The 14,220-nt window shown below is 36.3% G+C and overlaps 1 protein-coding gene across 1 annotated transcript; it reads right to left on the reverse strand.

Annotated features, from left to right (window-relative positions):
- Nucleotides 1-3,602: 3,602 nt before the first annotated feature.
- LOC145116758 (WD repeat-containing protein 55-like) lies at nucleotides 3,603-6,898 on the reverse strand. Its single transcript, XM_079053084.1, has 11 exons — nucleotides 6,749-6,898; nucleotides 6,461-6,525; nucleotides 6,209-6,296; nucleotides 6,058-6,130; nucleotides 5,797-5,903; nucleotides 5,633-5,670; nucleotides 5,094-5,170; nucleotides 4,939-4,987; nucleotides 4,600-4,838; nucleotides 3,881-3,993; nucleotides 3,603-3,789 (listed from the first exon to the last, which is right to left on the reverse strand). The coding sequence occupies exons 1-4, from the start codon at nucleotides 6,775-6,777 to the stop codon at nucleotides 6,079-6,081; spliced, it is 234 nt and encodes a 77-aa protein (XP_078909210.1). The 5' UTR covers nucleotides 6,778-6,898; the 3' UTR covers nucleotides 3,603-3,789; nucleotides 3,881-3,993; nucleotides 4,600-4,838; nucleotides 4,939-4,987; nucleotides 5,094-5,170; nucleotides 5,633-5,670; nucleotides 5,797-5,903; nucleotides 6,058-6,078.
- Nucleotides 6,899-14,220: the final 7,322 nt, after the last annotated feature.

Raw genomic sequence — 14,220 nt, forward strand, 5'->3', positions numbered from 1 at the left:
CCGCGAAGTCCGACTACAATCTCTACCAAAATGACCCCCTTCGCCACACGTGCAACATACAATAGGTCGAAGCCATCCATCATGAAACTTCCTGCACCTACCACACTCGAAACTCCTGCCCTTAGCTCATCATGAACCCGGGTTAGCGAACTTGACCCACTTGGTCGCCGACTGATATTGCCATGAAGCTATTCCATCCTCCTTCTGCTGAATCTCCAACTCAATTTCCCTCCTCCTGGCGCTTGACTACATCTCATTTAAGGTTTGGTATTGTTGAGTATATACAAACTCTCGAATCTACGTCTTGAGCCAACTCAAGAATCACGACATCTGCACCTGCTTTGAAGTTGCATACTCAGGGTAGAAAAGAGCTCTCTTTATAAACATCTTGGTGATCTCCCTCATTGACTCCGATGTCTGCTTTAGCAACAAGTACTACTGTACCAATCACTCGTGCTCCACATGATAAACATACTCTGCTTGAAACATATCCATAAACTGCTCCCAAGTTACTGCGGCTCACTCTGCATGTGAAAATCCCTGGGTCATATACTCCCACCAATCCTTCGCACCCTAGTGAAAAAGGTTCAGTGCAAATTTCACATTTTAGCCCTCAGGATATGAACACGTGAAGAAACATACCTCCATGACAGAAATCCATCTTGAAGCGATGATTGGGTCCCTGACGCCTCTAAACTCCGGAGGCTTCGTATAACTGAACTCTCGGTACTACATCACCCCGCCTCCCTTGGATCCTGCAATGGCGACGACTGTTGTGGCTACGGCAGCAGCTACCTACGGGATGGTGGAATAGCGCCGATCAAATTACTCGGTCAACGCGGTCTTGGCTAACCCAAATAACCCCGTAATCGCCTCCCTGATCGCCTCAGCCATACCGGAAGCAATGATCTCGTAGATCTCCTCCTTACTCAGACCTACTCCTCTAGTGCCACCAGCTCTGGATCCTGAACCTTCAATAGCGGCCATAATGAAAAATACACCATGGAAAGATCAGACAACAATCACAGTGCTCAACACACCAATCTACCCTCCAATTAGTTCCTTAATAACCTACAGGTTCCTCCTGAATCTCATACGGGTCCCGTGCTTTTAGTAGTAAGGGCACATACTACTTTCCACACCTAACTGTAGTCGATTTATAATTCATCCCAAGGTCCTAAGGCACTGTACTAGACCATTCCCAGGCATGCTAACACCCATGTGCTTCTACGAGCTACAACTAACTTCCTAGGTACTCCTCCTAGGGTTACCATCGTTATTGCACTACAGGCTATTTTTGTGCATGCTTGTTCTACACAACATGGGGTCAGATAGACTGTCGAATAATCGAATCCACCCTAAGTCCATAACCAAACAAGGAACATGAATTAAGGCTAAATCGATCATTCTAAGGCTATTTAATCCTGGCCATATACAACTAATCAACATACACACAGCAATAACACAATCAAATAACATATATCAGGCAACTCACTATACCATAAGGAATCATAGAGATCAAGCATTACTATCCAATAGTTCCTAAAAGAACCTTAGCTTATTCACTAGCATTCTTTCCTAATAGTTCACATATCAGAAAAATCAAAACTCAACACATATATAACATGTATGGGTATTTTGGGAACCACTCTCCTGTTCAGGCTCTGGCTGACTATACACACCGTATTTTCCTGTAAAACCAATGTTAATTCAAGGTCCACATTACCGATCCCAAGTCAACAATCAAACAAGAACATGACAAGAGATCGAGCCTATATCCCTAACCCAACCCTTTTATTATAAATTCCTTTTCAAAAACATTTTGTGAAAACGTTTGGATTGTAGTTTCAAACTGGATTCACACAAGTGTTCCTCCAATTCGCTTAAACCAGGGCTCTGGTACTAACTTGTAACGTCCCAATTTCATAACCAAAAATTTTCGTTTTATTAAGGTAAAACTACCAAAATATAAAAACATTTTAAGAAAACCATTTATTCCCAATTACATTTATAGAAAATCAGAGTATTATAATAAATACGGAATCCTCAATGTTGTTGATGAGTGTATACAGTCCCGCCTTCGCCTTCCCACAATCACCGACGATACTTGAAAAACAACAACAACTAAGTAAGCATATAGCTTAGTGAGTTTCCCACAAAATACTCCATACGATAAACATACAAGCATGTATAACGGGTCACAATCATCGGATTGGAATTCCCAGGCCCAATCAGTCCTCGGACTGGAATGCTAACATGCAACGGGTGCAATCAGTCCTCGGACTGGAATACCCAGGGTTTGTTGGCCTACCTCCCCAACCCAACCGTTGTCCCGAGCCTCTGTGGCTTCGGCTTACAGCCGACCCGCACCAGTCATCTTGTCCTACAGCACCAAGCAGGACCGCGTCAATCCACTACTACTGTATGCCGGCATATAAATAAACAAGGATCAAGTAGGCACATAATACATGTAAACATAAATCATACAGCTGACTACCGACTACTAGTCCTCACACATCACACTATCCCGCTACTAACTAACCTCCATGAAATGCATAACCATAAGTAACCAGAGGTGAGATAGCCACCCGAAAAGACGATCTTACTCTGGAGATACCACCAAACAAGGAACATGCAAGAAAGCCGAGCTCAAGAGTTCTCAGGCTTTCCTACATGACTACATACAGCCTGTAGGGCACTCCACTAAATGATAACCAACAAGAACAGGTACTCAAATAGATCTACAGATCACTACAACATAATAACATCCTATATACCAAGATACAGGTTTAACAGATCACTACATCATAACAACATTCTACATACCAGGATACATATGAAACATATCACTACAACACAACAACATACTATAAACCACGATACATAGCCAATAATCCAAGGAATGCATAACCGTATGTACTCATAGGTAAGATAGACACCCGAACAGATGATCCTACTCTAGAGCCACAACCAAACAAGGAACAGGAAAGAAAGCTTAGATCAAGAGTCCTTAGTCTATCCTACATGACTACATACATTCCCTATGACATCCTTCTACTAAATGATAACCAAAGCTCGTGGGACGGCATTGGTGCCTTCACTACTAGAAAAACAGCCTTTTACGACGCGCAATGTGTGTCGTAAAACGCTCAGACGACGCGCAAATGCGTGTCAAGGAAGGCCCTGTCATAACGAGAGACGACACGCTTTTTCGCGTAGTCTATTTACGACGCGCATTTACGACGCGTATTTACGACACACATTTACGACGCTCATTTACGACACGCAATGTGTATCAAGGAAGACCCTGTCATAAAGGAAGACGACACGTATTTGCGTGTGGTAACCTTACGACGCGCCTTTTAGGACACACATTGCGTATCATTAAAACCCCTGTCATAAATGAAGATGACACGCATTTGCGTGTCATAAAATTCAGCAACCATTTACGATATGCATATACGACGTGCCTTTACGATACTCTTTTACGCATAATACAAAAATATAGAAACAAATATATCCCAAAACAATCAATTTCATCCAATAACATTATGTCAAAAAAATGTAATACATTGATATTAAAGGGATCTAATTGTACATTGTTATTAAGAGGTTTTCCCTAACTATATAACCTAATATTACATTGCTATAAAGGGGCACCTTCTTGTTTCAGTAACTCGTCATTAAGCTGTCTGAAAAGCTCTAAAACCCTTCATGTATCCAATCAATCATCATGTCTCTTAGCTTCAATATCAATCCCAACTCTTGATCAAGAACAACACGGAAATCCTACACAATAATCATGTCAGTTGTACAATATCAGTATCAACTAATTAATAATACACATGGTATGTATGAGAGTGGAATCAAAATGATCTACCAATAAGAGTTTTGTACTGCCTTGAATCAAAGTATTTTTGGTGGCCTCAAGGGCAGCTTCCAAAGGATACTCCTTACATGTGTCATCTTCCTTTTGAATTTGCAGGAGAGTGTCTAGCAGTTCAAATAAGAAAAGAAAACCAATTGGTTTAAAAACTGTAGAGTAATCAACAAAAGAATAAGAAAGAAATTATTAAAAACACAAACATATTAATAACATAGTAGTTTCATTTGGTTTGTATCTATATAAAAGCATCATTCAGTTCCATTACTACTAAATTTTCAAAATTAACTTACAAAGTAATTTATGAGTACATTGCTAAATTTAAAAAATGAAAGTAATTATTACCAGTTTTAAAATTAGAGAATGGTCCCTCCCTTAAATATATTTAACTGCAGGAATAGTCCCTATTAAAATAACTTACAAAAATATTCCATATATAAAAATAGTGTATAAATAGCCCATGTTTAACAAAATTAACATTAATGGTCCCTGTATAAAAAATGATCAAATTGACCAAAATGGTCAAAATGATCAGATTGAGCAAAATGGTCGAAATGACTACTTTTAGCAAAAAAAATTATACTTCTTGTTTTAAGAGTTTCACGTTTACATCAGTGTATTGCTTTTATTTTTGTTTAAGTAGGACAGATTACAAAAATTGAAAAAAAGAACCCGGTAAAAATGACCAAATTGGATAAAAAGGGAATATTGAATACCTTGACAACATCAACATTTTTTTTGCTTCATATCTGCAGCAAAATGAAGGTATGTGAACTTGGCAACAGTTGTGACCAATGCGTCTCTCTGTGTCTGCATACCCACGACAGCTGTCACATGCACAACATGGCGAATGCCATGTATTCTATTAACATTGTTTGTCTATTTGCTTTGTGGTATTGATGAAGCATCTGATGAGACCATTTTCGGCTCCAGTGATAACCCTCTCTTCATCAAGCTAAACAATATCGGAAAGGGGCAAATCAGTAATTTGTAATTAATAAATGGATATTGATAATTTGTAATCATTTAAATACAAACGAAAACATCATTCTCACCTTCAACAAGGCGTTTACTGGATTTGGAGAAAGACCAGTAAAGCGATCGCTGGATATTACAAATAAATGAGTTAAATATGTGCAAAAGACGTAAATACCCTCCAAAAGTACATTGCTAATATCAAAAAAATTACCGAATTTGCATTGAGAATTACCTGCAATCCTTGAAAAAGCCCCATGAGTATAATAACATGGCCCCATTTTCAGTCCCACATATAACTTTTCTACCATTCTGAGAACCAAAAATAACCACATTAATATGAAAAAGACTAATATTACCCTCATGTAAAAACGCACATGGCATCTTTGATAACAGTTTTCAAAAGGCATCAATTTCAGGGACTAAAAGTGTGACAAAAAGACTTTTTAGGGACGAAAAAGGTGAAAAATGAAAAAAGGACCATATTTCTAAATTTCAACTAACCACAGGGACCAAAAGTGTAATTTACCCTACATTCTATTATCACTCTCTACTAAAAGAGTTGGTCTCAAAAACATACCTTCATTATCACTATTGATAATGGTCTCAAAAACATTCTATTATTTTTTTCCAACCCAACAAACTCTCTTTGTGCAAAAGACATGGATGCCCGCCTCGTCAAAAATAGTACTAAAAGACATGCTTTCTATAGCTATTTTTGATGATAAGGGTATTTACGCCTTTTGTACAGACAAAACATTGAAAACCAATTACCTTGCTACTTCGTAGGTTAGAAACAGATAGAGTGCCATCTCCACAACGTAAAAAATAAATGAAAACAAAAATGATTTCATTGTTAAAATGGCTTACATGGAATTTTCCATAAAAAAATAAGAAATTTATAAATAAATATTAAAAAAGGGACATTTTTTTCCTACCTTGTTCCCAATAGTTTCATGGAATCAGGCTCAAAGGTCATATCAATAATATACTCTTTATGAACTTTAAATGAAATGCAGCATGTCTGTTGTCTTGTATCCCATACCTACATTTAAAAAAATCAAAATAAGAAATAATAATAATAATAATAATAATAATAATAATAATAATAATAATAATAATAATAATAATAATAATAATAATAATAAAAGAAAAAGATATTACTAAATGAAGGAAAAATATAATAACAAACAAGAAACCTTTATATGCCCTTCATCACCTCACGAAGCAATTGTTGTTTCTGTGAGATTAACTAGCCTGTTCACAGCTTTCCTAAAAAATATTTATTGTTAAAGCAAATCTGATAATTATATATAATTAAAAAATAATAAAATAATAAAAAACACCTACTCATGAGAATTTTCAAGACGAGCAACTGGAGATCCTGTTTCAATATCAGTTGCAAGAATAGAACAATCTGGAGAACCTGTGAGGATCACTGATGACAAAAACACACATTCATAATCAAGTTTAAAGAAATAGCAACATACTTTACTCTTTTTATTATTTGTAAGAAAAATAGAAGTATGTTGCTACTGAGGGTAAAAAAGTAAATTACATGGTTCAAGAGTATATAAAGTATAAACAATGTTGGTTCATTACCACGTCCTTCATTGATAAATCTTACAGCTCTACAAGATTCAGTGTGTGCACGAACTTTCAACACCCTGAAATGATAATTTTTAGAGAAATCACATTATAAGAACGGTTTTTAATGACGAAATTACCCCTAAAAAAATGTTATATATAAACAAACCCACGGTTGTTCCGAATAAAATCAGCTTTACTCATCTTACATATAAACAAACCAAAGCATCAAAATCAGAAAAGTAAATAAATATATAAACTGGGAATAAATAAAAGATTGAAATTGAAAATTGAAATCCTGACCTTATCTTTGACCATGCTGTTATGGGCATCCGTATTGAGCATAATCACAGAATATGCAAGAACATATGCTGTGACAGCACTAGTGAAGGAATTAGGGTTGCACTTGCAATATCTTTCAACAAATTTTTCCATGATTCTGTCAATTTTTTATCCTTGCTGCCACAAAATTGTTAAAAATGTGAATTGAATATGCAAGTTTGATCAAACTCATACTGAAATAAATAATTTACTGAGTCTGTGGCAAGGATAGGAACCACAAAGAGAACTGACACAATCCATTTTTGCTCCTATAAAAACATATATAGTTACAAATGGATATAATTTTTCATTAAAGAATATCTAAAATCTTGATATTACAAAAAAATGTTATGAAAAATCAACTAATCTCAGGAGTGGTATACCGTTTGAGATGTTGAACAATTAGGATACTTGATAGAAGCAATGCACTATCAAAAGGTGCTGTAGAAGCAAAAGGGCAAAAATGAAATAAGCAAAAAAAAAGAATAATATGAGATTTAATTTGATGTAGATTTAAGTAAAATAAAGGGTATCAACATATGGAAACGGGGACCAACATACTATATAAAACTATAACACTACACCAAAACACAATAAAATAATATGACAAGAAGCAAGAAGAAGAACAAAACATAACAGGGGTATATTTCGTTTAAGCATTTTAACAAACACTTTGCGTGCATATATACAAATAGAGCGTAAACTCCAAAAACAATTCAAGCTGCAAGGAAGAAGTGAATAATGAAAGAGGTAATTATGCACACTTAAGTGTATATGAGTTTGCAAAATACATATTGGAATAGAATCTGAATTCAAACGAAGCTAAAGAAAATAGTTCACATTATTGCTATATTATGGAAGACTAATTAAACAAGTAATTTAGCAGAAGAGGGATGAATTAATACCTCAAACTTCCGGCTTTGAACATAAGATGTCATTACCATCGACAGAGACAGACGAAGGAGGAGTGGTGCGCAGATGAGGAAGAAAGATGTAGGGTTGTCATTTAGGGAAGAAGAACACAATCCAGGCGACCAGTCGCCTTCGTGAAGCAGAGGAGATAGAATATTCATGTTCGACTTTTGCATGCTTCTGGTAAGGGCAAGTGGAGAAAACGACATACAAAACTCCAACGATGGATTGCCTGTTGCCTTGATCGACATCGAAAAACGGGAAGGAACAGGTGGCGGCGGTCGGAGTCCAAGGGATTGAAGAAAGCAACGCTCGATGTAGGAAGGGGGAGGAAGACCGACGATAATTTTTTTGGGGAAAAGAACACACCTAGGGCAAAATAGCGGAAACAAGGAAGGATGGTTTCTAAAGAGGAGTCGCGCTTATCGGAGGAGAAGTGAGCTGAGTTTGCCGGCAAGGCGACGTGAAGTCGCGGAACAGATCGATTGTAGAGAGCACTGAGTGAGTGAGTTTTTGTAATGTTCTTGAAAAAAGCCCTAGATCCTTTAAATTTTGTGATAAAGAGACGCGCGTTTGTAAAATTATAAAGCGACACTTACAGAGGACGCGCATTTAAGATACAGCGCCCTCCGTGTTTTAATTTTTTTTCTTACGACACTAATTTAAGGGCACGCAACAATTCGTGACCTAAATCTTTAAATTTTTTTGAAGAGATGGCACTTTTTTAATGTCACTCTCTTTTGCGTAACATAAATCAATGAGTGTCGTGGTTTGCGCGTCGTAAAAGGGTCTTTTTCTTGTCGTGCTTCGAACCACGGGTACAATGAGGCAAAACTCATCTGAAGCGAAGAACTCTGAAACATTGTGATACGATCCCTTCTCTACACTGCTTGCACCCGCAAATCCACTAACACCAGAACCTCATAAAATCCTAATCACTAATCAAAAACCTCATAAAGTCAAACTTGGTTAAAAGTCAACGGTCCATGGGAGAAAAAAAAAGTCAAAGTCCAAGACTGTTAAGTACGCTCTGCGTACCCAACGTAAGCTGCCTGATCCCACTCCTTCATTAAGCACCTAATCCCTTAAGGTCTTTTGTCCATGACTCAGATCTAGGCTCAAAACATCGACTTATGTCATAAAGTTCCCACCTTTATGACTTTCCATGCCGAGAAAAGGTCCAAAAGCTAAAACCCTAACTTATTAATCCATTAAGACATCACAACTCTTGCATCGAAGGGATAGAAGGACCAAGATTATATTTTATGGTCCTATTAGCTCCACAATGGATAAAGTTTCCATCTTTATCCATTTGGATGGTCCAAACAAACAAGATCTAGTATTTAAGTCTCAAAGGGACCAAAAGTGAATCTCTCTCAACTTAATCCATTAAGTCCAAGTCTCCAACCTTCAGATCTGAATCAATATGATGACTAAATGCATAAAGTTTCCAAATTTATACATAACAAGGTCACAAATTTACATGATCTAAAACTTATGCAGTAAAGAGACCAAAAGCTCATAATACTCAAAACTAGCTAGATCTAATAAATGCATCATCAAGATTCAAGCTTTATACCTCCAGAAGAAAGATCAAGGTGAACAACATCTGGATCTACAAGATCCAATGCAACCAACACTTCTCCAATGAGCTCCTTCTTCTCCAAGATGTACCAGGAACACTCCAAGGCACTCAACAACCTAAGGATCTCACAAATGCGGCTAGGGTTTCGAAATTAGGGTTTGAGAGGATGGAGGCTGAAGGTAATAAGGGTTTGGAATGAGTTAAGGTCTTTAAATAGGGCCCAAAATCAAAATATTAGGGTTTGCAAGAGGCTTGTGTACGCCCATCGTACATATGGTATGCACAACGTACTAGGTCGGGCCTTCGCGATCAGCCATGCTAGGGATCTCAACGGGACCCAACGGGAGCAGAAATAGTTGCGCCCGCCCCTGCCCCCGAAATCACTTATTGCCCCCGCCCCCGCCCCCACCCCCGAATCCCTCATTTACATAGCCCCAGATTCCGCCCCCGAATACCTTCATTACCCCTGAATCCGCCCCCGCCCCCATTCCCCTGTCTTATGGCTTAAAATTGATTTTTTTGTTAAAAAAATTGTTATATTTTGGGCTAAAAAACTATTTTTCATAACTTTAAAAACTTAAAATCTAGTTTTTTTAAAAATTAAAAAACTTAAAAATCCAACATTACCAATTCAACATTGCAAAACGACAAATCGAACAAACTTACAAATATAAAATACGACAAATCCAACTTTACAAAAAAAAAAGTATGACATGTCTAAAAATATATGACCAATTCATTATCGTATCGTCGTACGATATGAAATGGAAAAAAGTCATGAAAACCTAAACTTAGATCATATATTGTCCATATATATTTTTATATTAAATATATATATATTATATAAATATTCAAACGGGGCCCCCACGGGAGTACGGGACGGAAATACCCACTCCCACCGCCGGTCCCGAAAATACAACGGGGTTTAATCCCACTCCCGCCCCCGTCCCGCCCCCGAATTTTTTAAAATATTAATCCCTTACGGAATCAGGGTCCCACAGGAGTGAGGTCCCACGAAAGTTTTTGACATCCCTAAGCCATGCCTAGAACCCCCAGCATACACCCTATATCCCAATGTACTAGGGTAAACCCAAAACCTTCCTAACTTCGAATGGTCGTAACTTCTTTGTTCCAACTCCATTTTCGACGATCTTTATATCCAAGGAAAGGTCTTGAAGAGCCCCACAATATTATCTAGATATCTTGGAATAAAAACTTCTCGAATAAAAATCCATATTTCATGCAAGAACCCGGCCTATGACTTTTCCCTTTCTCCCTTCAGCCCAATATACAGTTCAAGGGTTAAATCTCTTAACCATCATTACCTCCTTCCACAAGGACTAAACTTTACCTCTGCAAGGCCTACAACCTTTATACAACCGACTTCCGCCCCACGGACCTGTAATAATAAATGAAAGGAAACAGGATGTTACAAATTTTTTAAAGAATATGCAAAGGTCAATGATTGTTTTTGACATATTTGCTGGCAGACCAGCTCAGACCCTTATTGGTAGAAATCGTTGCATGAGGATGTGATAATCATGAGACTTTAACCCAATTATATTTAAATCATTAGGATGCACCTTATTCTTAAAGTTCGATCCAAAATCGTCGGGTAGTCTCACACCTCAAACGAACTAACAGAAACATTCTCGATTGAGTGGTTTGAAAGAGTAATATGGATGTTGTGGATACCTCTTGTTGTTTTTCTTTTGTAACCAAAGAGTCTCTTGAATACCCCATTTATCCAAATCTTCTATTTCTTTGTGCGTATCTTTTGATTTTTCTTTCCTGAATAAAGTACCCAAGAAGCTCTCACCCACATTTTTCTACACATGTATAACATCCTGATTGTGCTTTGGTTTAAGAGAAGACCAGTAATCAAGTTCGCAGAAGATACTCTTTTTGGTCCAATTTAACTCTGACTAAGTTTGGTTTCTTTTTACACCACCATCATAGTTAGGATGTTGCCTAGAATACGATCGGAGTGACGGTCTATTTGCTTTATTATTGATGCATTACTGTATCGTCTAGGAGGCTTTCTTGACTCTTTTTTTGCCATTAAACAATAAAGTTTCCTTCCATTTATACTTTCTATGTAAGAATCATCTGTGGCCAACATAAGCTATCTTTCTGGTTACAGAACATGAGGGTGTGTCTTTGTTGCAAGTAGCACATGCTTTATAACCTTGACTACTCCATCCAGACATACTTCTATTAACATGATAATCATTGACAATCGACAATAATATTGCACACATTGTGAATACAGTGTGTGTTGATACATCTCTTATTTGAACTCCTTCGACCCACAACATTTTCAACTCGTCCACCAAAGGCCTTAAGAAAACATCAATGTCCTTCGCAGGTGATTTAGGGCCATGAATTAGCAAAGTCAACATGAAAAAAGAATCTTTCATACACAACCATGGTGGTGTATTGAACGTTGTCAATACTACAGACCACATACTATAAGGCTAATTCATGTTACTCAATGGATTAAAGCAATCGACAGTCAAACCCAAGCGAACTTTTCTGGGTTCTTTAGCAAACTCAGGATATCGCTTATCAAATTCATATCATGCCTTCGCATCAATCGGATGACACATCCTACCATCATTCGAACGTCGAGTATTATGCCAAATCATATCATTTGCTGTTAATTTGGAACTGTACCTTCGATGAAGCTTGGCAGTCAAAGGAAAATAAGGTAACACTTTTTATGACACTTTCTTCCCCTTTGTGTTTTTGTCAACCCACCTACTCTCGTTACAAACAGGACAATTTTCCATTGACTAGTTCTCCTTCCAAAACAGAGCACAATCATTAAAACAGGCATGGATAGATTGATATCCCAATCCAATCTTTCTCAACTTCTTTCTAGCTTCATAGTGTGAAGCTGGAATCTTATTTTCTTTCAGGATTGCAAGTCTTAAAAACCCTAAAAATTGGTCAAATGAACTGTCTGTCTACCTGTTGATGAATTTAATGTGCATCAATTTTGCTACGAAGTTTAGGGAAAATATCCAACTGCAACCAGGGTATAACTTGGTATTGGCCTCTTCAAACAATGCATCAAACTCTAGGTCTAAACTAATTGCTTCTTGGTTTATATTTTATATATGTTGATTTTCCTCTCCCATAACATCATCTATTACATCAAACATCTCTTCATGTTGTTTTTCTTCTACTATAACTCTAGTACTACGATATTTTGAAGCCCAAAGGTTGTCTAAATCCGAAGGACGAAATTCCTCACCATGACAAATCCATATTAGGTATGATTCTTCAAACCCAAAATCATGTATGTAGGTATAAACCATAGTCACAATATGCCAAAACATATTCACATAATCTGTTTGCATGTAACACGTTTTCCCTTCATCATCGGCATGGTTCTTGGCAATCTCTATAAAGTTGTTAAGACCTTTTATGAATTCTAGAGACCTCCGATTTTGCAATGTAATCCAACTCTTATCAATTGTCACAACTGTTTCATTATTAAGAATTAGAATGTATGCATATTAAATATATGACTAATTTGTTTGGATTTAGTTACTAAAAGTTAGATTGTATTTTGGGCTTTGAAATTTAAATTGTGTATAAGTTGAAAGAATCATAAAGGTTCTTGTTTCATGTTGACTTTGATAATTCATGGCCCTAAATCACCTGCGAAGGACATTGATGTTTTGTTAAGGCCTTTGGTGGACGAGTTGAAAATGTTGTGGGTCGAAGGAGTTCAAATGAGAGATGTATCAATACACACTGTATTCACAATGTGTGCAATACTATTGTCGACTATCAATGATTATCATGTTAATAATAGTTTGTCTGGAAGGAGTAGTCAAGGTTATAAAGCATGTGCTACTTGCAACAAAGACACACCCTCATGTTCTGTAACCATCAAGATAGCTTATGTTGGTCACAGATGATTTTAATGTGCATCAATTTTGCTACGAAGTTTAGGGAAAATATCCATGAATATTCAAAAAGGTAGAGTAAAAATCGACGATTCAAAAAGCAATATCGAAACATGAATATTCACAAGAGTATGCTTCTAAACCCACTTTTCGAATACCATATCTCATATATGAATGTATATTACATGTTGACTGTTTAAGAAAAATTTGGTAGCATTTCCCCTTAGCTACTAAGTATATATAAATATATACTCGGGGAGTAAAGAGAAAATAACAACCAAATCTTTCTTAAACAATCAATAATGTAATACACATTCACATCCTAAATAAGATAAAGTTTTCAAAAACCAGTCCGAAAAACGGGGACAGCCCGAAATTAATTTCTAAATTAATTTCGCGCGGGTATTTCTAGGCTCTTGATGATTTAAAAGGATTAAACTTAAACTGAAAACCTATTTTTTATTATAGCATTATACTTTATATAATCAAGTTATTAGATTATAACTTAGTAGATTTAAGGTCTTATATTTTTTGTTTTTATTGTTTTACTGTTACATTATAACATTTTACTTTAAATAATTTATTAGAATTGTAAAATATTTTTATTATTTATAGCATCTTACTTTCCGATATTTTTATTATTTATACATCTTACTTTTGTTTTTACTTTTCTATTATGGCATTTACTTTTTCATATATATTTTTTTATTTATAGCATCTTACTTATGTTGTTTTTTCGATTATAGCATCGTACTTTACATCATTGCATTCTACATCAATTGCTTCACATTTTATAGCATACTACTTCTACATCTGAACATCCACATTAACATGCTTCAAACACAACAATTTTCCAGACTAACAAAATCAAATAGTTAATAGCATAAGTATTATCCAAATTAATAAAATCATACACAACCTAGAACTTCATAGCTTGTATATACACAACCCTAAAGAGGGACAAAAAAGGGGAAAAATCAAACAGTATATACACAAATCAATTTGCCTACTTGTATTGCTTTACTTTTTATAGCATT

The sequence above is a fragment of the Lactuca virosa genome, chromosome 5, assembly GCF_052849685.1.
Source record: "Lactuca virosa cultivar CGN04683 chromosome 5, Lactuca_virosa_CGN04683_v6, whole genome shotgun sequence".
Lineage (NCBI taxonomy): Eukaryota > Viridiplantae > Streptophyta > Magnoliopsida > Asterales > Asteraceae > Lactuca > Lactuca virosa.

What these genes read in the sequence shown, in the direction of transcription:
- LOC145116758 (XM_079053084.1), bottom strand. Translation starts at nt 6,777, where the DNA reads ATGCCCATAACAGCATGGTCAAAGATAAG. An exon ending in ACAGCATGGTCAAAGATAAG is followed by an intron (nt 6,526 to 6,748) that starts GTCAGGATTTCA and finishes TTATCATTTCAG; the next exon opens with GGTGTTGAAAGTTCGTGCAC. An exon ending in CGTCTTGAAAATTCTCATGA is followed by an intron (nt 6,131 to 6,208) that starts GTAGGTGTTTTT and finishes AATATTTTTTAG; the next exon opens with GAAAGCTGTGAACAGGCTAG.